The sequence below is a fragment of the Euprymna scolopes genome, chromosome 5 (assembly GCF_053919585.1).
Source record: "Euprymna scolopes isolate OS-2025 chromosome 5, ASM5391958v1, whole genome shotgun sequence".
Classification (NCBI taxonomy): domain Eukaryota; kingdom Metazoa; phylum Mollusca; class Cephalopoda; order Sepiida; family Sepiolidae; genus Euprymna; species Euprymna scolopes.
In genome coordinates, this window is record NC_136486.1 from 160,253,422 (window position 1) to 160,280,742 (window position 27,321).

Below are 27,321 nucleotides of genomic sequence, written 5' to 3' on the forward strand. Positions count from 1 at the left end.
GGTTTTAAAGTTTGGACTTTACAGGTAAATTTGCAAATAACTGTATCTTTTTGTTTTAAATTAGCTTATTTTATTTATTGATCTTTTATCTTCAATTTGTGATATATAAATTTGAGGTGAGAAAATTAATAATTTTCATTTTAATAGACATTTCAAAATTGGGAGGGGGGAATTTAAAAAAAACCTTTGCCTAGAATATTATATTCGGTTTATTGGAATGAGCATAAAATTTCACATTGAACCTGAAGATATCGTAAAAATTGAACTAATAGAAAAGTTTTTATAGATTATAGATGTAGTACCAGTTTTCAAGAATTCTGGCAAAAGAACTAACCCAGTAAATTACTGCCCTATTAGCCTCCTCCAACTTTTGCCAAAATATTTGAGTCCAAAATCTAGTCTATCACCTTACAGATGCTAAACTTCTGACCGACCAACAATATGGATTTAGGCAAGCCCGTTCCACAGCAGACATTCTAACTGTCATTTCCTAGCATATATACCATTCACTTGACAAAGCAGGGGAGGGTAGAGCGGTAGCTTTAGATACATATCTAAGGCTTTTGACAGAGTATGGCATGAAGGTCTTCTCAGGAAAATCAGATCATATGGTATCACTAGAAGAATACTTAACATAATTAAATCCTTCTTAGATAAGAGAAAAATCCAGGTTGTTCTCGATGGTTGTACATCTAGACAATATGATATAAATGCGGGAGTACCTCAGGGGTCTATCCTTGGACCTCTATTATTCCTAATATTCATAAATGACCTCCCTGACAAAATTGTCTGTGAGATGGGTATATATGCTGATGACACCACGCTCTATAGCAGACATGACAGGAAAACAAATGAACACATATCTAAAGAAATGACAGAAACATTAAAGGATGACCTCCAATCTGTAGTGGAATGGGGGACAAAAATGGATGGTCACATTCAATGCTGCCAAGACTAAACTTGTTTTCTTCAATAACTATAGGAAACCTTCTCTACCACTAATAGCAATGGCCAAAGACTCTTTATCTGAAAGCACATCTTTTAAACTCCTCGGCCTAACGTTCACAGGAAACATGAGTTGGAACAATTACATTGAGAACATTGCCATATAAGGCCACCATTCGCCCATGTATGTAGTATTGTTGTCATATTTGGGCCGGTGCATCTGCTATGAGTCTCTCACTCAAAAGAGAGTCGTCGACCTAATAGGTCCTGAACTGTCATCTAAGCTTCGGCCTCTGTCCCATCGACGAAATGTAGCATGCCTCTGCCTGTTCTACAAGTACTTAAACGGTGAATGTTCCGACGAACTGCAAGAACTTGTACGCCCTCAACGTAAATACCCCCAACAAACCCGACAAGCAGTAAAATCCCACCCCTTCACAGTTGAGATCCCTAGATGTAAGAAAGCTTTCTACTCCAGTAGTTTCTTCCCCAGAACCGCCAGACTTTGGAATTCCCTTCCAGGTTCCTGCTTCCTCAACTGTATTGACATGCAGAAGTTCAAGAGTAACGTGAACCGACATCTTGCTGCCAACTCCCCACCTAGTACTCCTGTAGCCTGTGTCCCTAATAGTACATACATTAAAGTGGCAATGTGCCTTGTTTGGGGTGAAAATGTAATTAAAAAAAACATATCCAGTTAGGTAGAAAAGTAACTTAGCTTGTCTTTTATAACATTTAGTTGTCATATATTTGTTTTTTGACAACTTTTTCGAATCTATATGTACAGTAATACACACCCTACTTATTTTATAAGCTTATAGTTAAGAACATAGGCCATAATTTACTTGTATATACTGCTACTGCGCCAATAGTTTGTTCATATTGAGTTATGGTTCTTGAATCCTATTTAAAATCCCGTCAACCATTTTGTTTGTTTTTCTGGTATATGTGACACAATAAAGTCTAGTCAGAATACTTTATGGTATTAGCGTGATATATCTTTCTAAATAAATGTCGCTGAGATCCTACTAGACTATTCAAAAAGTTACATGAAAAAAAAAAAAACCCCAGAGAAACAATTCAAATTAAAAAGGACAAATTTTAATATGGGACGAACTTTCACCTGACACCGGTATTTTATTTGACTGCGGAATATGGCTGAAGTCATAAAAAATAATTTATGGAAAATTAATAAAACAAAAAAAAAAATACACACACATGAAAATTCCCTTTTAAAATAAAATAAATGAACATTTGTGTTCAGATTATTAACGAACGAAAATCGAAATTTGTACAACTGCGGAGTCAGAATATTTACTTCCTTTTAGAAACAACGTGTTCTTCTCACGTCCTTGATGTTTTTATTTTGACAAGAATGTCTTTTCTTGTCCGTCGTTGTTGTCTGACACACAATGTCAACATTTTTTTCACACAAAGAAGATTCCGATATAAGAAAAAATGGGTACATGTTTTATTTATATTTTAATATTGTTAAAGAAAATTGGGTAAATTTTTACTTCATTTCCACTTTAACAATCACCTTTGAAATGACGACTGTTATAGGTTTTCGGGTATGCTGAAAACGAATATCGCATTTAAATTTTCCACAAACAAATAGTTTTCCGGATATTAAGCAATTTAATTCCTGATATTATAAGTGATGGTCATCGTTGTACGCGCACTGTGGCACCACTTATAACATAAGGAATTACAATGGCCACCACTTTTAACAAATATTGCTTAATATTTGGGAAATATCTGTTTGCGGAAAATTTAAATACGATGTCCATTTTTATCATACCCAAAAACCGTTTATATTTGTCATTTTAAAGCTGATTAATGAAAAGTAAGTAAAAAAATTATCGAAAATTGTTTCATGTTTTTTTTTTTTTTTTAAATAAATAGGCCTAACGCGAATTATTGAATTTACAAACAGGACAAACACGGGACAAATGTTTTGCACCTAAACTAGTCTTTTTTTTTTTTTTTTTCGGTTTTTCTTTACGAATACTGTTTCCACTTCATTTCCGGTCTTTTCGGGCCAGGATCAAAGTGAAGTATCTGTTCTCATGCTTGCTGCACTTCACTTTTTTCATTTTTTTTGTTTGGTCTCGGTTAATGGAGGAGAAATCTTTCATGACTAATACATTTTTTTATTTTTGTTACTAACCAGAGTGCCCCTTTTGGGGGAGCTGTTTTTCCTCCTCATTAAAAACCGACCTTGTATCTAACTCTGCCCTCGTGGGGAGACAAGTAAACTAACAAACAAACAAAAAAAAGATACGGTAAAATCAAGTAAAAACGAAGGAGCAACAAGAAGTAGTGTCGAAACAGTAATCGTAACTTTTTTTTTTTTAATATTTACATCAAACAAGGCACTTTGTCAATTAATGCACTACTGTGAATTAGGGGCCCGATTTATAGGACATCCTGTGTGGGGAGTTGTGTAGCAAGATATTCAGATTACATTTAAATGTCGGCATGTTGATTGTGGATAGACGAAGCTGAGAACGACAGTAAGAAACATACGTTGACAACACCTGGGCAACATAAAAAATGAACAACAATGAATTCATGAATACCTCGAGGGATAAAGATAGATGGCGAGCCATAGCCGTCAATGCCTGTACCAGACAGGACACCACTTAAATGAATGAATAAATGTTGATACGGTCTGGGAAACAGTAAGCAGGGAGGTAATTCCAAAGGCAAGCAATTCGGGTAAAGGAGCTATTAGAGTAGAAAGCTTTCCAGCATGTGGGAACCTCTACAATGAAAAGGTGGGATTTTGCTGCTTGTCAGACTGGTTGAGTGTATTTACCTTGAGGAGATACAAGTGCAGTTAGTTTGCAATACTTGTAAAACCACCACATGGATGCAACATTGCAGCGATAATGTGACATAAACTGGAGATTGGTAGACAGTGTGGGATCTCTTAGTTTAGAGCAGCAGCACTTTTTATGCTTGCCACCAATCACAATCAAAGCATGTGATTATAATTAACTAACCAATGGCAACCATTTGAAATTGAAGAAAAATCGTCTGCTTTGAATATTTTAAAAATGAAACCAGTCTTTATTTTGACGTCTGCATAGAATATTTGCTGATTTTACAATATTTTTTCTTTCCAGTTTATTTTAAAATAGAATTAACGTCAATTCTATTTTCAAAGAATGATTTGGAAAGGAAAAATAGGTACTTATCGTGCTGAAATAATCAACCTTATTATTTAGAAAGCCGTTCTTAACAATGTGAGAGTGTTTCGTAACTATTCTGTGCTTTCACCTAATAATTTAATAAACAAAAATATCATAAAAATTGAATTTAACTTAAAAATACTATTAAAAAATACTGCGGTAATATAGTTGCATAATCACTAAAAATATTGTAAAATCAGCAAATATTTAAATCAAGGACAGAGTTAAACACAAGGTAAGTTTTAATGTTGAAGAGGGGCACACTAGATTAGGCCAAAATAAAAGTTGCCATAGTGTAGAAGGATTTCTCCTTCACTGATCGAGGATAGAGAAGACAAAGTATACTGTCTGAACAGATACTACACTTTAACATTAATTCTATTTTAAAAAATAGACCAAACAGAAACAAATGTAAAATCGACAACAGTTCAGATGTTTGTTCACCAATAATGTGTTAATCACTCAGCAAGCACAAAAAAAATGTCTCTTAATTATGCAACTGCTACGAAAACAAATGCTTTATACCAAATGCTATAGAATTTGATTATCTACCGACCTGTTTACTTTTAGCATTCTGAAATACTTCAATTTAAAAAAAAAATTTTATTTAAAGTTTTTTAAGCTTGTTGCTTTACTGTTGTGTGTCTTTATTCTTGAAAAATGCTAAAAAGAATAATAACTTGTCCTATCACTAACCCTAAGTCTGGGAGAGAGGGGCTTTGGACATGGTATTGGGGCTAGTGATAGGATAATAAATTTTATTTTACAGTTTCTCAGGAATCAAGCCCTTCTCTCCCAATAATTAGTGACAAGCAGTCATTTATTTGTTTCTTCTGTGTGTAAAGATTGTTTTGAAGGCAATAAAATGTTGAAATAAAAAATTTACAGACAGTTTCACTAAGGTAAAAGTATTGGATAGTTGACAGATAACTAAATTCTATTGTGTTTGGTATTTAAAAAATTTTTTTATTCCACTTTGATGTAGAGGGCTACTATCAGGGATATGTTGAAGGTATACTATGTGGGGAGTTGAGCAGCAAGATGCCTTGAACTTCTGCATGTTAGTACAGTTGGAAAAGTAGGAACCTGAAAGGGAGTTCCAAAGTCTTGCAGTTCTGAGGGAGAAACTATTAGAGTAGAAGGCTTTCTTACATCTAAGGATCTCTACTGTGTAGGGGTGGGATTTTGCTGTTTGTCAGGGGTATTTACGTTGATGGGGTACAAGGACTTATAGTTCGTCAGAGCTTCCACCATTAAAATACTTATGCTGGAGTCTCCAAGGGGTCAATCCTGGGCCCAACTCTTTTCCTGATCTACATTAATGATCTTCCAAATCACATCCTTACATCATTCGTAGACATTTTTTGCTGATGACACTACCATCTATGGTAGCACATCTAAGACAGTAAACGACCAAGTTCTCTCCGATTCTCTCTCCTCTGATCTTGATCACGTTGTACAATGGGGAAAGGAGTGGCTGGTTACTTTTAATGCATCTAAAACCAAGCTTCTTTCTTTACATCATCAACGTTCTGATCCCCATCTGGTATCAATTGAAATGAATGGCTCTCGTCTTGGGGAGGCCTCAAGTTTTGACAGGCTTCTGGGCTTGACCTTTACTCCTGATCTTAAATGGAATACGTACATCAAATCTGTTGCCAAGGCCGCTGGAAAAATGGTCGGATCCTTCTATCGATCCAGTAGATATCTCACTGCTGATGCAATTCTCTATCTATATAAGAGCCAGATACGTCCAAGGATGGAATACTGTTGCCACATATGGGCAGGAGCTGCTAGAAAAGACTTGTCCTGCCTTGATAGAGTTCAAAATAGACTTCGGGGCTTGGTGGGAGATGTCCTTTTCTCTTCGCTGCAACCTCTGTCTCACAGAAGAGATGTTGCGAGTTTGTCTCTGCTTTATCGTTATTTTCATGGAAAGTGTTCGACTGAGCTTCAATCTATGGTCCCCCCTCGCCAAACTTTCACAAGAAACACTAGACTAGCTGAAAACATTATCAATAATTTCCCCCACTCTTTATCTGTACCTAAACCTAAACATAGATTCCATGATCAAAGTTTCTTCCTTAGAACTGCACGCCTGTGGAATTGTCTTCCGTTTTCCTGCTTTCCAGCTTTCTATAATATGGTTGTCTTCAAATCCAACGTGAACAAGTTTCTGATGAGCCGTTCCACTTAGGTTAACAAATTTGCTGAACTTCCATTACTATCGATTACTATATTGTCCTTTTGACTACTCTACACTCTTTAACCCTTATCCTTGAGTGGCCTATCGGCCTTGATAAGTGGTGACGTCTATGTAAAAAAAAAAACAAAAAAAAACAGGCAGTGAGATGCAACATTTTGTCGATGGAACAGAGATTGAAGCCTAGATGACAGTTCAGAAATCATTTGTTTTCTTGTTTTTTTTTTTTGTTTGTTTGTTTTGAATTTTTGTATGATTTTTAAACTGTTAACTACCGTGTGGATAAATACTTGTTTTAAAATATGGGAGGTGGGGGTTCGGCCATAATTTAAAACTACAGAGATAGGACCTTAGCCTACCCACTCATACAGACACCACCACCATAAAAATGATACTTTGACAGAGCTCTACATTGCGAGTGAAACAGTTGCATTTGCAATTTATTTTTCCAAGTGGCGACTAAAAATGATAAAACGCTTAGCTTTTGACAATTGTTTTTTTTTTCACTGACAATCTTCCAAAAGCTCATTACTAAGTGAACAATTTTTTTAAAGCTTTTTTTTTTATAAATCGAGCAAAGTCAAATTATTTAAACAATAAAAAAGGTTAATAGACAATACTCTTTTTTTTTCATGATGGTTGTTCAAAAAACATCTGAAAAAATATAAATGTTTATACTTTCCAATCTCAACATAAAAGTTTGGTGCATATTTAGAAAAATATTTTTAAAAAATACAGAAAAATTTTATGATGTATGTAGTCATCACGGAATGAAGATATCATATTCCAAAATTCACATGGATTTGGCTAGTAACTTTTCTATTTGACTAGTAAATAAAAATATTTAGTTGTCAAAGGTTAACTTAAGATAAATTTATCCATAGAGCCCTATTTGAAAAATCGATTTTATTTAGTTAAAAACAATTAATAAAAAAGTATTTCAAAATAAGTGTGTGTAGGGGGGGGGGTTAAGTCTTTATTTTAAATTTAAGGTGAGAACTTCAAACTCAGAAAAGTCAATATTATTTGTTTGAAAAGACTATTTTCTTTAAATGCAACTCAACATTCACTGTTAAATTGGTGACTTTTATAGGTTTTCAGATATGCTGAAAATGAATATCATATTTAAATTTGGGGCAGGCAAATAGTTTTCTAGATATTAAGACCTTCACTATCCAATGTAACCCCTTATGTTTTCACTGGTCGCCATGTTTTTTTCCTAACTGAATGTATACTTATGCGCATGTGTGTTACAAAACACCCCTTCCCCATGTTAAGAATGGCGACAGCCACTGAAATTCATTAAATAATTAAATATTACACTGGAAAAAATATGATTTTATTTACTACCCAGAAAACTATTTGTCTGCCTCAAATTTGAATGTGATATTCGTTTTCAGCACATATGAAAACCTCTAAAAATCGTCAAGGTGAATGTTGAGTTGGCACTTATGTAAAAATTTACTTTTAAGAATATGGGGAGGAGGGCAATAGCTCCTATTTAAAACTAGAAGAGAAAAAGCTTTGCTCCTCTTGAACAATCATAATTTTCAGTTAACGAATTGTCCTTGCTTTGTGCCATTTTTCTTATTTATTTACTTTTGCAATTTTTGGCGGGCACCATTTTTATTGGATATGCAGTAGCTCAAAAGTTGTACTTTCAAGTGAGATCAAAGAATTGTTACAACAAAGTGAAAAGAAATATTGGCGTTTTTTCACTATTTTCTCACCATTTGTTTTGGCAATTTTTACGGATCAAATTTTTAAATATTTGTCTGTGTACAATTATCAATCATGTGGCTAAAGAATTTCAGTATTTAGAAAGATTATCAAGTATTTTAGAGTGGGGGTGGGGGTTACTTTCCTATCTAAGTGTTATGTAAAATGATCACCCATTCCTACCTAAGTGTTATGTAAAATGATCACCCATTACCAATTTGACCATATTCTTTTTTCTGTGTACACTTACTATATTGCTAAAGAATTCCGTTTTTTTTTTTTTTTTTGCTTTTGTCTTAAATCAATATTTTAAATTTTAATTTGTTTAAAATTTAATGTAAAATAATTACCCATTTCTTGACCCTAACCAATTTTCAGACAGAATAGCACATAAGTGATATTAACATTAGTTTTAACATTATTATGTAGTAACCAATTTTTTTTGTTTTTGGGTGGAGGGAGATTAGTCCTTGCACAAAAGAGCAGGACACAAAATGGTTTAAATAATAATAATAATAACTAGCAGGACCCGTGGAAATTCCACGGTAGTTAAAATCTTTTAAAACACATCAGTAAGAAATTCCTTATTGTTATATTACAAAAATGAACGTATGGAAGCAAGTAGAACAAAGAACTTTAGTTTAAACTTTTATTGAAGGTCAATGCGATCGTAACTGATGCTGTTGATATTGTCAGGAAGTGCTGGTGATGATTGAGGCGGTGACAGGGACATCGATCAGCTCCTTGGAGTGAGAATAGTGGTCAGTCAGCAGGTTCTTGGGAGTCAGATTGTGAATTTAAAAAACTGTGACATTGTTGACATCGATTTTGTGAAAGTTCTGATGACCCCAAGTATATTTCAGGACATCTTGGATTACACGTGTGAGTAATGAATAGGTCACAGAAAAGTGCCATTGCATCTTGATGAAGCTGTTGTAGATTCCTAGGACTTCCTGTAAATGTAGATGGTAGAATAACTGGTACACCAGAATAACCATCTTCATTCCTTGCTAAATGATCCATTAAGCCAGCATATTGAGCAGCTCTTGGTTGACTTTGATAGCTTTTAATGAAGTTAAATAAGCAACTGTCAACTTTTACATATGCAATAGACTTTTCTATTTATTTTGAATTTTAATCAATGAAGATTTGGAAATTCACAAATATTTTTTAAGTCGAATTATTGATATAGATTTCAATTAAATAAAATATACTGTAAATCTTTTAATAAGGAATAAATATTTATTTAAACCATAATTATTGAAACAAAGTATTTTACTGCATAAAAAAAACGGTTATGGGGAGAAGGGTTAACTATTTTGAACCTTCACCTAAATAACGATTTAATGAAAAAATGTTTAAAATGTTCTTGTATCTGTTTTATAATTTTTGTTAAATAAGAAAAATCAATAACTTTGATAGCACTATTGTAAGAATCATGCTGAAAGCCATTCTTAATATGGGGAGGGTGGTTAACTATTCTGAAACTACACTTAACAATGTAAAAAAATAAACGAAAATATATGTATGAACAATAAATATTTCTTCAGTTAAATAAAATATACTTTAAATCTTTTAATAAGGAATAAATATTTATTTAAACCATAATTATTGAAACAAAGTATTTTACTGCATAAAAAAACGGTTATGGGGAGAAAGGTTAACTATTTTGAACCTTCACCTAAATAGCGATTTAATGAAAAAAAAATTTAATGGTCTTGTATCTTTTTTTAATAATTTGTTTTAAAATAAGGAAAAAAAAATCTTTGATACCGCTATTGTAAGAATCATGCTGAAAGCCATTCTGAATATAGGGAGGGGGGTTAACTATTCTGAAACTTCACCTAACAATGTAATAAAAATAATGGAAAAATTCTTTAGTTAAATAAAATATACTGAAAATCTTTAAATAGGAAATAAATATTTCTTTAAATAAATTAAATCGTAAGTAATGAAACAAAGTGTTTTATTTCATATCAAAAAAAATTGTTGTGTCCATTTTTTATAGTATTTAGATATGCATGCCCTGTCGGTGGGCATTAGAAGATGATGAATACCGGTAAAAGAAGCAAAATAAAACAAACAAAACATAAGTAATAACTATGTAAACAACGTGAAGATGTATAAATGTTACAAAATTACTTGATTCAGCATTAAATAACACGAAAAAGGATTGATATGCCGTAAAACAAAAGCAAAACAAAACAACAAGACGTAAAATATGTTTTGACTCTGTGTTACTCAGTGTATTTGCGAATGGTGACTTTAGTGATTTATTTAATAAAGTCATTCTTGACTTTTGTAACATGTATTTCTAAACATATTTTTTGTCATGTAAGGCTCACTCAAAAAGTAAATAAGAATAAAAAAAAAAGATAAAGTGGCACAGTAAAAAAAAAAAACGAACTCGTAACATTAAATGTAAAAAATATATTTATTACTTAATATATAAAATACACTACAATAATAAACAGAAGACATCATTAAAAATGTAAGTAAAATACTATACTATTTAAACTGTGGAACGATACCTTCTATGAATAATTGTCTTTAAAATAATCCGGAACCATAAATAGACAGTTCATATATATATATATTTGGTCTTGTTGTTGTTCGGGAAGTTTTGGAAAATAAAAGGGGTTAATGATTTTTTAACTAATAAAGAGTGAACAATAAAGGGAGATCATTCACATTAATTAATGTTTGCGATGATGATGACGCGTTTCATTAATTAATGTTTGCGATGATGATGACGTGACACCGTACGGACAAGCATATTAATATATAGATAGAATAACAATAACAAAGACTATTGCTGGCAAGGACTACTATTGAGCGTAACCAGTTATACAGTCCTTTTGAAATTTTCATGTCTATTTTTCTCGTTATCTACAGAATATTTTTAATGAAACCTATATGAAATACGTTCCTTATTAAATTGTAAAGATTTTCTATTCTGAAAGAAGTTTTAAAAAATTTAATCTAAAAAAAGTTCTTTTAAAGATTTTGTTAAAAGAAAGTAAGATTTTCTCATTATTCAGACATGTATGACAAAGAGAGAGTTGCAAAAAAGAGTTGTGGTGTGAGGAGAAATAAAAACTGAAATAGAGAGTAGGAGAGTTTTTATAAATACATGCAAAACCACATTCATTTTGTTTTTAATCCAAATTAATAAATTAAATAAAATATAATCTTAAAAAGATACGATACAAGTTAGAAAAGCATTTCATCCAAGGCATGAAAATTGTTAAACAAAATGTTTTTACTATAGGCTTTAAAAATAAAGGTACAAGATTCAATTTGAAATTTATTTATCTTCAAAGTGCACTTTTATAAATTTTACAAAGTAAGGTATAAAAATTTAATACCTTACTTTGTAAAATGTATAAAAGCGCACTTTGAAGATAAATAAATTTCAAATTGAATCTTGTACCTTTATTTTTAAAGCCTATAGTAAAAACATTTTGTTTAACAATTTTCATGCCTTGGATGAAATGCTTTTCTAACTTGTATGTGTGTGTGTGGGTGGAGTTGACTAATCTTGTGAAATTTTCTTCTCTTTTTTTTTAACTTGTGTAGAACATGTAATTGATTGTTTTAAAAATTTTTGTATTCGTTTATTTTTCTGGTATTTGTATTTTTTTTCACATTTTTTTTTCTTAACAAATTGTAATATTTCCGTTAAAGTAAAAGTTTCTATGGCACGTGATTTTGCACACGTTCCTTTTCCTTTTTAAAAGGGCTGAGGTTTTTTTTCTTCAACATTTCGTTACTAACAGTTCTTGCGTTTACTGCTGCTACCTGCTCTTTACTATTTGATTTTACGTTTATTATTGACTGTGAAATTAGTTTGGTAAAGCCTAGTAAAGAGGTTTGGCTCTGTCTTTCGTTCTGTGATAAAACAACACAATTTACTGAACTAATTTTTTTATTTTCCTCATGGAGAAGATAATTCACCTGGATAAATTTGACGTTTCCTCGGCAGACCCTCAGGCCAACAAGCTTTGGAAATTATGGTTCCACAACTTTAATTACTACTTATCAACTATTGCTTCATTAAACCCTGATAAGCTAGAAGTTCTCTATTTAAACATCGGTCCCTCTGTTGCTGACGTTATCAAAGGTTGCTCTGGTTTTGAACATGCCGTGGAATTATTGAAAGGCATTTACGACAAGTCTCCAAGCGTTATTCACACTAGACATCTGCTTTCCACACATTTGCAACAAGAAAGCGAGTCTGTCGACCAATACCTTCAGGCCTTGAATCGACTTGCCGCTGACTGTTGTTTTAAAGGGATGAATCTGTCCGTGATGCATTCATTTGTGGTCTCCGGTCCTCATTCATACGTGCTAGGCTCCTCTTGAAATAGACACTCTAACTCTCACAGAAGCTACTCAATGTGCTAGGGCTTTAGAACAAGCTCACTTTCGTGCAGAATCGTATGTGTCCCCCCCCCCAGATTGGAGCAGTCACTGTTACTTCTATTACGGGAACTAAAAATGTGCTGACCAATTCTGCCAAGGAGGCCACTTGTATTTCTAAAATTTCTCTTCCAACTGATTCTTGAATGGAGTTTGACTCTGTACAGTTCTCTGCTGCCCTTCCTGTTCGTGGCAAGTGCTACAACTGTGGAGGGCGACGTCACCTTAAGGATGACTGCCGCCTTTGCCCTGCCTGCGATAAAGTATGTCGAAGCTGTGGTAAACTCGGGCATTTTTCTAAAGTTTGCCGTTCTACTCTAACGGCACCTTCATGTTCTTCTCCTGCTATCATAGGGGCCCGTGCTAAAGGTGGTGATAGTTGCCCTCCTATCACCGAAACTGTGGAGTTAAAAGGAAAAAGGTTAACTGCCCTTATAGACACCGGCAGTTCTGATAATTTTATCAGTGCCCGCATTGTCAAAACAATGAGACTGCCCACTTTAAAACGGAATTCCGTAATTTCTATGGCATCATTCGCCGTTTCCCTTAAACTGTATGAATATTGCACCGAGAACATTTTCTTCAATAGTTGCGAATATAAAGGGATTGACTTTACTGTGCTTCCTGACTCCTGTATGGACATTATACTTGGGGTGCCGTTTTTGAAACTACACCAGGGTGTTACTATTTCTTTTGGTGGATCTCAGAATGCCTTAAAAATTTGCGCGCTAACCAAGATCAGTTGTGCCCCTGTAAAATTGTTCCAAAACTTGACCCCTGGTTGCAGACCCATTGCTACAAAATTCCAAAACTACCGTGCGGAGGATGCCCGATTTATTGAAAAGGAAATTATTCAACTGCTTAAGGATGACGTCATTGAAACCAGTTATTCACCGTGGCGTGCTCAAATTGTCGTAACTTCGTCGCCTAATAGAAACGACCAGTGGCTGATTTTTCCCAAACTATTAACCGTTTCACCCTACTTGACGCATACCCTTTGCCTCGGATTGAGGATCTTGTAAACCAAATTGTCCAGTATCATATTTTTAGCATGATTGATTTGTCTAAGGCTTACTACCAAATTGAAATTTGTTCCGAAGATCGGCCCTACATGGCTTTTCAAGCTGGAAATCGTTTGTATCAATTCAAACGAATACCCATGGGTGTCAGTAATGGGGTTTCTGCCTTTCAACGGTTTATGAATTCCTTTATTTCTGAAAATAAGTTATTCAGAACTTTTTCTTACATTGATGATATTACCATTTGCAGTAAAACTCAAGAGGAGCATGTCGCTAACTTGGAACCTTTCTTAAAGGCTGCCTCAACATACAACCTCGAAATAAACCGAGTAAAATCAAAGTTTTCGCTTCGCTCTATCAGTTTGCTTGGATACCAAATCTGTGACGGAACTATCCAACCTGATCCTGAGCGGTTGAAACACCTTTTGCAAATGCCTCCTCCTTCGGATTCAAATTCGTTAAAAAGGTGCCTTGGTATGTTTTCTTACTACGTGAAATGGATACCTAAGTATTCACACAGGAGTTGCATTCGTACTAGTGCATAGTAAGGAGCGAATAGAATTTAAAACATCAGGCAGAACGTCCTGCTAAGCACGAAGGTGTAACTGTTTAGATTCCAGGGCCAATAATATTGAGTGCCAAATAACGCTGTTATACCACTCGCACTGGCTGTTTCTTCTTGGGTTGTATGCATTGTATGCAGTAGTGTTACTGCACCCAACCCTAAGTCACGTCAGGAAATTTCTGAACTCCGACACGAACGATGTTCCTCTATCAGAATGGATGAAAGTGGGGAGTCCAAAAAAAGAAAAAATATTGGTCAGGCACTTGATTGCGGTCTGCAAAGAACAATCACGGCAAGGGAACGCAAAGGGAGATTGACTGTACTCATCTACGATAGTAAATAGGTAACGACATCCTTTCGAAGATGCTGGGACAGGCCCCTTGAAGTCTACGGAGAGGCGCTGAAAGGGAGCAGTAGCACGGATCAGTGTATTGTTAGTAGGGCTGAAAAATCGAGGCTTTATTTTTGCGCACGTTGTACACTCAGATGTCATGCGCCGAACTTCATCAATTGAGTCGTGCACGAACGATTGTCCAAATTTGAAAGGCGCCTTACCTGTTTCGCTCTGCGAACCTGGGGAGGTACTATTTAAACGGTTTGGCAACAGGAGCAAGTACAACCCAATCATCGAGGTAGTGGAACTCCTCGAGGCCAACCCTACGCATGCGAGAATACGGCATAATGATGGCTTGGAGGATTCAGTGGCGCTAAGACATTTGGCTTGTTTTCCACACTCTGATGGACCTCAGGGTTCTGCTAAGAATACTCGACCCGACCTTGCAAATGCAGACCCAGCCCATTTGATTGAAACAAGTCCAGTTGACAATACACCTAATGCAGAAAATATAGAGAATTCGCAGAGACCTGTCAGTCCTTCGAATATTGAACTGCTTCCACGCCGGTCTAGCCGAATCCGTAAACCAGTCCAGCGACTAGACTTATAAATAAAACACATCGCCAATTTCAAAGATAACTCTGTACTTTGAAAAAAAAAAAAAAAAAAAAAATCTACACCTTGCAATCTCTCTTACTAGTGGGAGGGGGGAGATTGTTATATTTCCGTTAAAGTAAAAGTTTTTATGGCACGTGATTTTGCACACGTTTCCTTTCCCTTTTTTGAGTTTTTTCTTCTTCAACATTTCATTACTAACATCTCTTGTGTTTACTGCTGCTATCTGCTCTTTACTATTTGCTCTTATGTTTATTATTGGCTGTGAAATTAGTTTGGTAAAGCCTAGTAAAGAGGTTTTGCTCTGTCTTCCATTCTATGATAAAACACCACACAAAGTTAAGATATTGGTCTTAGAGGCTATACAGTTCACATCACATAAGGGCATTAACGAGCTGCTCTTGTCCTCCAGTTTCTATTGCATGGATAAACTAGTGCATTTGGGCATGGGGACAAAAACAAAAACAGATTACATGCATTTGGAGAGTGAGTATTTTCAAATCACAAAAACAAACCCGCAAGTTTTGATGTTATATGGTGAGTTTATTATTTTACAGAAATTATCGAGCGTAAAACAGATATGCATTATATCTTGTTGTTCTGTGTATGCTTTGGAATTGTAGAAATAAAAAAATTTCAAAATTAAAAAAAAAATGAAAATTGTTCAGTAACTCCTAAAAATAATTGTTACCATTTTAAAATTAAGATAAACTTGAAAAACAAAAACAAAACAAAATTAGATATTTCTACATTAAGTTTCTGGAAATTGGTTATGGTCAAGAAATAGATCTAAAACTTGTAAAAATTGATTTTCTATATAAAAAAGATTTATATGATTTTTGGAATATGACAGTTTTGTTCCCTGACGGTTACATACATCTTAAAGATTTTTCTATGTTTTTGTTTCTTTTTAATTAGCTTGAACTCTGGATTTGCATCACATTTGTTTATTGAATTACTACCGTTAATCCTGGTGCTACCAGATAAGGCTGTCTGAAGATACTGACTTCCTAACCTAAAATGCACCAAACATTGATGTTATTGCTTTTTCTTTTCCTTCCCCTTTGCAGAACGCAATCATGTTTTACAAAAACAATAATTTTCCCCTGCAGAAACAACCAAATGAAACACCATGAATAAATATTTAAAGATATTAAAAAACTTGAAGCATAAAAGCTTTTTTCAAAGTCTTCATTAAATAACCCAAAAAGGGTTGATATGTTGTAAAATAAAACAAACTAACCAAACTCTATGAATAAATATTTGAAGATATAAAGAACTTGAAGAGGCATAAAAACTTCTTTCTAAAACTACTGGATTCGTCATTAAATAACTAGAAAAGAGTTGATATGCCATAAAACAAAACAAATAAACAAACCCCTCTTAATGTTGTTACATCCAAAAAATTAACTATATATATAGAGAGATACTGAAACAGATAAAATGCATATTAGTATTTAATAGATTACTGGATATTACTAATTGTTACGTAGTATTTTAGAATTTAATATACTTGGATTCAGTTAGGAACCTTGGATGCATGGCTACCAGGCCTCTTATAATTATTGCCTTGGCGCATTCATATTTATTTATTTATTTTAAAAAATTTTTTTTTTTTTGGTGGTTATCCAGAATTTCCGCATCTGTATGATGTACATACCTGTGACAGAAAGAAAATATTGCATTTCAAAAATCACATAAATTGATTAAGTAGTTTTATAGTGGGTCAGATTGCTGAAACAATCTTTCACTTGGTGCTTGTATCAGTAAGCGAAAGATTCTTATGGAATATTGAGATAACCTGCCCCACTATTATTTTTATAAAGAAAATCATTTTTAAGTGCATTTTAGTTTTTTCGATATCCCCATATTAAAAATGACTTTCTAAACTCTTTGAGTTATTTCCCTTGATCCCTTGTTACTTTCCTTGTTCCTTTAACCTTTTTTTCTTTTTTTTTTGATGTCATTGCTATTTGTTTAGCCACAAAATTTGATTTTCTTATTTAAAAATAGAACTACTTGATCAGCTTATGATTGGTGTACAATATTTTCTTGCCATCACAGATAAGTACATTATATAGATTTTTTAAATTTTTATTGTTGTTTAGGGTGAATTCTAGACAAGTACCATTGTTTTTGATATTTCCCATTCATTTTTTTGTCGCTGACTCTTTTCTCTTTCAGGCTACACAATTGAAGGAAAAATCACACACAGACCGCGCCCTCGAATATTTTGATATCTACTACAAACCGTTCTATGCTAAACTCTGGCCCTCAATCCGTATTTCTCTTCTCTCACAACAGAAATATGGTGCGCTTGTTAATAACTTTTCCATAGATGAAGATACTGTCAACAATCTTAGTCAACTGGGTGCTTTTGATATAATCCAGCAAGCAAGAGACACTGAGCCACTTGTCGAGAAGAGCGAACATCCCACGATAGGAGAAGTCGTTAAAGAAATGGATCCCTTCCGAGATCCTGAGGAAAACATGGAACCTGAACCGGACAATCTTGACATGTTTATGCCTGTAAAGAAAGTTTATTCCGATAAACAGATTAAAAAACAAGAAGAGATAAAGCAGAGTCTTTACAGCCCGAAAGACGTTGTGAAAACAGTTCCATGTTTGTCAACACGTCTACCAGAAAATTTAAAGTTATATGTTTATGATTTGGGAAATGTGAGCGATTTTCCAAAGCCAACCACAGTCAAAAGTAATCTTTTAGGTAAGTTTATATTTTACATCATCTGCAAGATCTTTTTAAGATTCTGTTACCTTAATCGCAATCGCTTGTATCTCTTGATTAACTGAGTATATTCGCCATTTGATTTTTTTTTTTTTTTTTGAATAAAACTACTTGATCAATTTACATGATTTTTGGAATATGCTATTTTCATTTTGTCACTGGTAGGTACGTCATACAGATTTTTCTTTATTTTTGTTTTTAATATGGGGGAATTCTGGACAAGAACCTTTTTTTAAATGAATTCTGAACATTTATTAAATTCATAAACTGTTTATAAACTTCCTAGATTCATAAACTATAATTTTTCAATACCTAAAATGTTGTTTGATAATTCTTCTTAGAAAGAGTTTGACGAAAGAAACGCGAATTCCATAACAATGAAAATTTGAATATATTTCCAATTTTGATGAAAATAATGGAGATCCTTATCATAGTTATGGTTTTTTAAGAGGAATTATTTAAGGATTTCACTTTTATTTTGATGTAACCATAACTACAATGAGGATCTCTGTTATTTTTCGCAAAATTAGAAAATATTTTCAAATTTTCACCATGTATGAGCAAATTTCTCAACTGCCTCATGGATACCTTGGCAAAGGCTAAGGGAGTAAACCCCAACAAAAAATCCAGTTTGGAGTTCTGATAGGCGGATGGTGAAGCACCACAACACCTTTCTGCCAACTCCTTCAGCTTTGCGACCATATTGGCTTACCTTTCTATCAGACTTTGTCTGCAATGCCTGGAGGGGGACCTTGGTAATTGGGCAAATCTAGGTTTCCTTATCACCTAATCCAGGCCTGCATCCAAAAAGGCAATTCCAGCTTTGAACTGTATAGCTACTGTAGATGCTGCAGTGCATCAGAGTAGATATAGATTGCCATTGTCTTATTAGACAAAAGGTTGCCATCAATTATTGTTTCATAATTCTTTGTTTACACTGGTCTGCATATGTTATTTTATATATTTACTAGTGATATTCATCTGATATTACCCGTATTATTTTATATATTTACTAGTGATATTCATCTGATATTACCCATATTATTTTATATATTTACTAGTGATATTCATCTGATATTACCCATATTATTTTATATATTTACTAGTGATATTCATCTGATATTACCCGTATTATTTTATATATTTACTAGTGATATTCACCTGATATTACCCATATTATTTTATATATTTACTAGTGATATTCATCTGATATTACCCGTATTATTTTATATATTTATTAGTGATATTCATCTGATATTACCCATATTATTTTATATATTTACTAGTGATATTCATCTGATATTACCCATATTATTTTATATATTTACTAGTGATATTCACCTGATATTACCCGTATTATTTTATATATTTATTAGTTATATTCATCTGATATTACCCATATTATTTTATATATTTACTAGTGATATTCATCTGATATTACCCATATTATTTTATATATTTACTAGTGATATTCATCTGATATTACCCGTATTATTTTATATATTTACTAGTGATATTCATCTGATATTACCCATATTATTTTATATATTTACTAGTGATATTCACCTGATATTACCCGTATTATTTTATATATTTATTAGTGATATTCATCTGATATTACCCATATTATTTTATATATTTACTAGTGATATTCATCTGATATTACCCGTATTATTTTATATATTTACTAGTGATATTCATCTGATATTACCCATATTATTTTATATATTTACTAGTGATATTCACCTGATATTACCCATATTATTTTATATATTTACTAGTGATATTCATCTGATATTACCCATATTATTTTATATATTTACTAGTGATATTCATCTGATATTACCCATATTATTTTATATATTTACTAGTGATATTCATCTGATATTACCCATATTATTTTATATATTTACTAGTGATATTCATCTGATATTACCCGTATTATTTTATATATTTACTAGTGATATTCACCTGATATTACCCGTATTATTTTATATATTTACTAGTGATATTCACCTGATATTACCCATATTATTTTATATATTTACTAGTGATATTCATCTGATATTACCCATATTATTTTATATATTTACTAGTGATATTCACCTGATATTACCCATATTATTTTATATATTTACTAGTGATATTCACCTGATATTACCCGTATTATTTTATATATTTATTAGTGATATTCATCTGATATTACCCGTATTATTTTATATATTTACTAGTGATATTCATCTGATATTACCCATATTATTTTATATATTTACTAGTGATATTCACCTGATATTACTCGTATTATTTTATATATTTATTAGTGATATTCATCTGATATTACCCATATTATTTTATATATTTATTAGTGATATTCACCTGATATTACCCGTATTATTTTATATATTTACTAGTGATATTCATCTGATATTACCCATATTATTTTATATATTTACTAGTGATATTCACCTGATATTACCCATATTATTTTATATATTTACTAGTGATATTCATCTGATATTACCCGTATTATTTTATATATTTACTAGTGATATTCACCTGATATTACCCGTATTATTTTATATATTTATTAGTGATATTCATCTGATATTACCCATATTATTTTATATATTTACTAGTGATATTCATCTGATATTACCCATATTATTTTATATATTTACTAGTGATATTCACCTGATATTACCCGTATTATTTTATATATTTATTAGTGATATTCACCTGATATTACCCATATTATTTTATATATTTACTAGTGATATTCATCTGATATTACCCGTATTATTTTATATATTTATTAGTGATATTCATCTGATATTACCCATATTATTTTATATATTTACTAGTGATATTCATCTGATATTACCCATATTATTTTATATATTTACTAGTGATATTCACCTGATATTACCCGTATTATTTTATATATTTATTAGTGATATTCATCTGATATTACCCATATTATTTTATATATTTACTAGTGATATTCATCTGATATTACCCATATTATTTTATATATTTACTAGTGATATTCATCTGATATTACCCGTATTATTTTATATATTTACTAGTGATATTCATCTGATATTACCCATATTATTTTATATATTTACTAGTGATATTCACCTGATATTACCCGTATTATTTTATATATTTATTAGTGATATTCATCTGATATTACCCATATTATTTTATATATTTACTAGTGATATTCATCTGATATTACCCGTATTATTTTATATATTTACTAGTGATATTCATCTGATATTACCCATATTATTTTATATATTTACTAGTGATATTCACCTGATATTACCCATATTATTTTATATATTTACTAGTGATATTCATCTGATATTACCCATATTATTTTATATATTTACTAGTGATATTCATCTGATATTACCCATATTATTTTATATATTTACTAGTGATATTCATCTGATATTACCCATATTATTTTATATATTTACTAGTGATATTCATCTGATATTACCCATATTATTTTATATATTTACTAGTGATATTCACCTGATATTACCCGTATTATTTTATATATTTACTAGTGATATTCACCTGATATTACCCATATTATTTTATATATTTACTAGTGATATTCATCTGATATTACCCATATTATTTTATATATTTACTAGTGATATTCACCTGATATTACCCATATTATTTTATATATTTACTAGTGATATTCATCTGATATTACCCATATTATTTTATATATTTACTAGTGATATTCATCTGATATTACCCATATTATTTTATATATTTACTAGTGATATTCACCTGATATTACCCGTATTATTTTATATATTTACTAGTGATATTCACCTGATATTACCCATATTATTTTATATATTTACTAGTGATATTCACCTGATATTACCCGTATTATTTTATATATTTACTAGTGATATTCACCTGATATTACCCATATTATTTTATATATTTATTAGTGATATTCATCTGATATTACCCGTATTATTTTATATATTTACTAGTGATATTCATCTGATATTACCCATATTATTTTATATATTTACTAGTGATATTCACCTGATATTACCCGTATTATTTTATATATTTATTAGTGATATTCATCTGATATTACCCATATTATTTTATATATTTATTAGTGATATTCACCTGATATTACCCGTATTATTTTATATATTTACTAGTGATATTCATCTGATATTACCCATATTATTTTATATATTTACTAGTGATATTCACCTGATATTACCCATATTATTTTATATATTTACTAGTGATATTCATCTGATATTACCCATATTATTTTATATATTTACTAGTGATATTCACCTGATATTACCCGTATTATTTTATATATTTATTAGTGATATTCATCTGATATTACCCATATTATTTTATATATTTACTAGTGATATTCATCTGATATTACCCATATTATTTTATATATTTACTAGTGATATTCACCTGATATTACCCGTATTATTTTATATATTTATTAGTGATATTCATCTGATATTACCCATATTATTTTATATATTTACTAGTGATATTCATCTGATATTACCCATATTATTTTATATATTTACTAGTGATATTCACCTGATATTACCCATATTATTTTATATATTTACTAGTGATATTCATCTGATATTACCCATATTATTTTATATATTTACTAGTGATATTCATCTGATATTACCCGTATTATTTTATATATTTACTAGTGATATTCATCTGATATTACCCATATTATTTTATATATTTACTAGTGATATTCATCTGATATTACCCATATTATTTTATATATTTACTAGTGATATTCATCTGATATTACCCATATTATTTTATATATTTACTAGTGATATTCACCTGATATTACCCGTATTATTTTATATATTTATTAGTGATATTCATCTGATATTACCCATATTATTTTATATATTTACTAGTGATATTCATCTGATATTACCCGTATTATTTTATATATTTACTAGTGATATTCATCTGATATTACCCATATTATTTTATATATTTACTAGTGATATTCATCTGATATTACCCATATTATTTTATATATTTACTAGTGATATTCATCTGATATTACCCATATTATTTTATATATTTACTAGTGATATTCATCTGATATTACCCATATTATTTTATATATTTACTAGTGATATTCATCTGATATTACCCATATTATTTTATATATTTACTAGTGATATTCATCTGATATTACCCATATTTTATATATTTACTAGTGATATTCATCTGATATTACCCATATTATTTTATATATTTACTAGTGATATTCATCTGATATTACCCATATTATTTTATATATTTACTAGTGATATTCATCTGATATTACCCATATTATTTTATATATTTACTAGTGATATTCATCTGATATTACTCATATTATTTTATATATTTACTAGTGATATTCATCTGATATTACCCATATTATTTTATATATTTATTAGTGATATTCATCTGATATTACCCATATTATTTTATATATTTACTAGTGATATTCATCTGATATTACCCATATTATTTTATATATTTACTAGTGATATTCATCTGATATTACCCATATTATTTTATATATTTACTAGTGATATTCATCTGATATTACCCATATTATTTTATATATTTACTAGTGATATTCATCTGATATTACCCATATTATTTTATATATTTACTAGTGATATTCATCTGATATTACCCATATTATTTTATATATTTACTAGTGATATTCATCTGATATTACCCATATTATTTTATATATTTACTAGTGATATTCATCTGATATTACCCATATTATTTTATATATTTACTAGTGATATTCATCTGATATTACTCTTATTATTGTATATATTTACTAGTGATATTCATCTGATATTACCCATATTATTTTATATATTTATTAGTGATATTCATCTGATATTACCCATATTATTTTATATATTTACTAGTGATATTCATCTGATATTACTCATATTATTTTATATATTTACTAGTGATATTCATCTGATATTACCCATATTATTTTATATATTTACTAGTGATATTCATCTGATATTACCCATATTATTTTATATATTTACTAGTGATATCATTTGATATTACCCATATTATTTTATATATTTACTAGTGATATTCATCTGATATTACCCGTATTGAGATATATTGCTAATCAGTATGATAATGATTTGGAAAAATACCAAATTACCAATTACCATTTGGTGGATTGATTCTGGACCATGCAGTAGCTTCTGGTGGGGCCTCTCGATGCCATATTAGTGAATACTGTTACAGCTTTACCTTTTAATGGTCTGCAAAAATCATTTTCTGTTTCCCTTTTCTCCTTTTCTTTCCCTCTATGTACTGCTCTTACAACTCTGCCAACCTCTTCCACATATCTCGGTATTCCAACATGGAAAGTCTTAAGAAATAATACAAGATTAAACCCAGAACTCCAACTTCCACTACCAGGCTTCCTTCTCCAATATCTGGGGTCTAAGTTCGAGGTTGAAATCCAATAATAGGAAACGAAATCTGACCTATTGTTCCAAGATGAAGCTGACATTGGACCGACTATTTCCCTAGGTGAGTTTGTGATTAAAACATACTCAAACTTGACATTCAAATAAAACACCCCAAGATCATCATAGGCATGGAATATGTGCCTACATTAGAGACGGCTTTCCATGTTGTAAAGAGATTTCCAGAAAAGATCTAAAATTGCCCTAATATTCACGTCTGTGGAGACTTTAATGTTCACAATGTCGAATGGCTAGCCAACTCAAACAAGACGAATGATGAGGGAGAGGTTCTGTCATGACTTCTCCATTGCTTATAACTTAACACAGATTGTTCACCAGGGCACTATGGACAAATTTATATTTAGTTGACCTTTGACAACTAAATATCTTCATTAACTAGCCAAATAGAAAAGTTACTAGCCAAACCCACATGATTTTTAGAATATGACATCTTCATTCTGTGATAAGTATGTACATCATAAAGATTTTTCTGTATATGTTTTTAATAAATGCAGTTCTAAATCTACAACAATTTTCTGTTGATACTTGAAGGTATAAACATTCTAATTTCTTCAGATATTTTTTAAACAGCTTTCGTTAAAAAAAAGTATATTGTTCTATTAAACTTTTATTGTTTGAATAATTTAACTTGGTTTGTTTTATTATAAAAAAAAGTTGAAAAGATATTTTTCACTCAGTAGTGAGCCTTGGAAGATTGTTAGTGAAAGAAATGCAATCGCTAAAAGATAAGTGTTTCATTATTTCTAGTCGCCACTTTGAAAAATCACTCACAAATGCGACTGTTTCACTCGCAATGTAGAGCCCTGTTCACCAACCCACCCATATACCTGACACTGACAGACAGTATGCAAGTCTCCTAGACTTTTTTCTTACAACTTTCCCAGAACTATGCTCATCCTCCATTCTGTCTTCACTAGGATTTTCTGGTCACTTGGTCGTCTCAGTTAAAATAAAAAACAAAATGTAATAAGTCCTCAGACGTACCTCCATCATACAATATATTAATACTCTATGGCTAACTGGGATAGCTTCAAAACATTTATATCAGATATACCTCTGTATCAAACTGGACTGAATGTTTCACTAGTCTGTTTTCCAGCTGCTACAATATCATTATCTTCAAGTCCAACGTAAACAAGTTCTTGTTTAATCTGATTATACCAAAAACGATTCACGCAATTGTCCCAATAACTACAATACATACATTAACCCTTATCCTCTAGTTGCCTCCAGGCCTTGATATGTGGTAACCCCTTTGTAAAAAAAAAAAAAAAAAAATTTCTGCATAAGGGGTTATTATAAATGTGAGCAGTTTTGCAGAAATTGTAATGGACTTGTCATTAATTTTATTTTGTTTTAAAATCTATTATTATTCTTTAAACTTATAATATAAGGCCTGTGTTAATATTCAATATTATTTTATTTTATTTTGTATATTTTAAATAAATTTTCACTTTGATTTTATTTTTATATATGAAATGAAAAGAAAATCTATTCAAATATATAAATTTTGTTTCTTTACATTGTAATATATTTCAGTTATTTTATGGATCTAACCAATAATTGCTTCTTGTAACCTCAGATGGAATTGAAGGAAATATTTTTTTACTCACCTTCACCCCAAACAAAGCATATTGTCACTTAGAAAGTAGAAAGCTTTTTGGCATTTAGGGACCTCAACAGTGAAGGGGTGTGATTTTGTTGCTAAGTAGGTTTGTCGGGGATATGTACATCGAGAGGACAGAAGTGCAACGAATTCATCAGAGCACATTCCATCAAAATGCTTGTAAATAGGCACAGGGATGCAACATTGCAGTGATGGGACAGGGGTTGGAGCCTAGTTGACAAAGTGGAACCTATTAGATTGGAGACACCTTTTTAGGAGCTTATCCAAGAGGGAGATACTTGAGGTAGATACACTAGCCCAGATGTGGCAACAATTCTCTACGCATAAGCAAGCGGTGGTCTTGTAGAGGTACAGGATACTCTCAAGTGTGAGTAGTTTTCTAGCCTGATAGAGGGAGCCCATCTTCCTTGCAGCAGCCTTCACAATATCCTCAATGTATTTGTTCCAGTTCATATTTCCTGTGAATGTTAAGCTGAGGAGTTGGAAGGAAGAATTCTCAGGTAGGGGAGTTATTTTTCATGTATTCAATTGTATTTTTAGATTTTGTGAAACATTTAACCTGTAACTCTTATAAATATTGACTTTTATATTATGTATTGTTTATATTTAAAAATTATTCATTTGAAAAATTTAGAAAATCAAATTATGCTATGAAATATTTTATTAAATTATTAAAATCACTTTTTTAATAATTTAATAAGATATTTTATAACATTATTTGTTTTTTCTAGTTTTCAAATTAACCTTACAAAATAATGCTTTCAAAGAGCAAACTAATAATTATTAAAATCTTTGGATCTTCCATTTCTTTTTGTGTATTTCTTTTCACAGATTACTATTTACTTGATGCTGCATCCATTTTGCCTGTAATTGCTCTTGACCTTGTCCCTAATGACCATGTCCTTGACCTTTGTGCAGCTCCTGGTGGTAAAACACTTGCCATCTTACAAACACTTTTAACAGGTTTGTGAAAAAGAGAAAAATAAATATTTCTTTTTTGTATTAGTTTTTTTTTTTTTTTTTTTTTTTTTTTTTACAATTTATTGATCTTTTTGTTTTTGTTGGGGATGGGGCATCTTACTGGATGCCAGATATTCACCTACTATTTCAGAAACTCCATCTACAAAATTATTTTAGGATTCTAAGCATACCTTTAAACACAAATTTTTATGCCTCTCTTGCACTTAGTTCACCGAGTATATTCACCAATTGCTTCTATAAAAACTGAAATGATGGTGATCTTCCTAAGATTCCAGTTTCTTTGTATTGTTCACAATATGTTAATGTAATTTAAATTTTATAAATTATCCAGAGTGCTCAATACTCCTTG

At 31.2% G+C, this 27,321-nt stretch overlaps 1 protein-coding gene across 1 annotated transcript in view; it reads left to right on the plus strand.

Annotated features, from left to right (window-relative positions):
• Positions 1-2,250: 2,250 nt before the first annotated feature.
• LOC145277027 (5-cytosine rRNA methyltransferase NSUN4-like) overlaps positions 2,251-27,321 on the plus strand; it is a 31,007-nt gene continuing 5,936 nt past the window's right edge. The window contains exons 1-3 of the mRNA XM_080128630.1: positions 2,251-2,407; positions 17,204-17,744; positions 26,823-26,954. Of these exons, the coding sequence (XP_079984756.1) occupies positions 2,321-2,407; positions 17,204-17,744; positions 26,823-26,954 (760 nt within the window). The 5' untranslated portion in view covers positions 2,251-2,320. The remainder of the gene's footprint in view (positions 2,408-17,203; positions 17,745-26,822; positions 26,955-27,321) is intronic.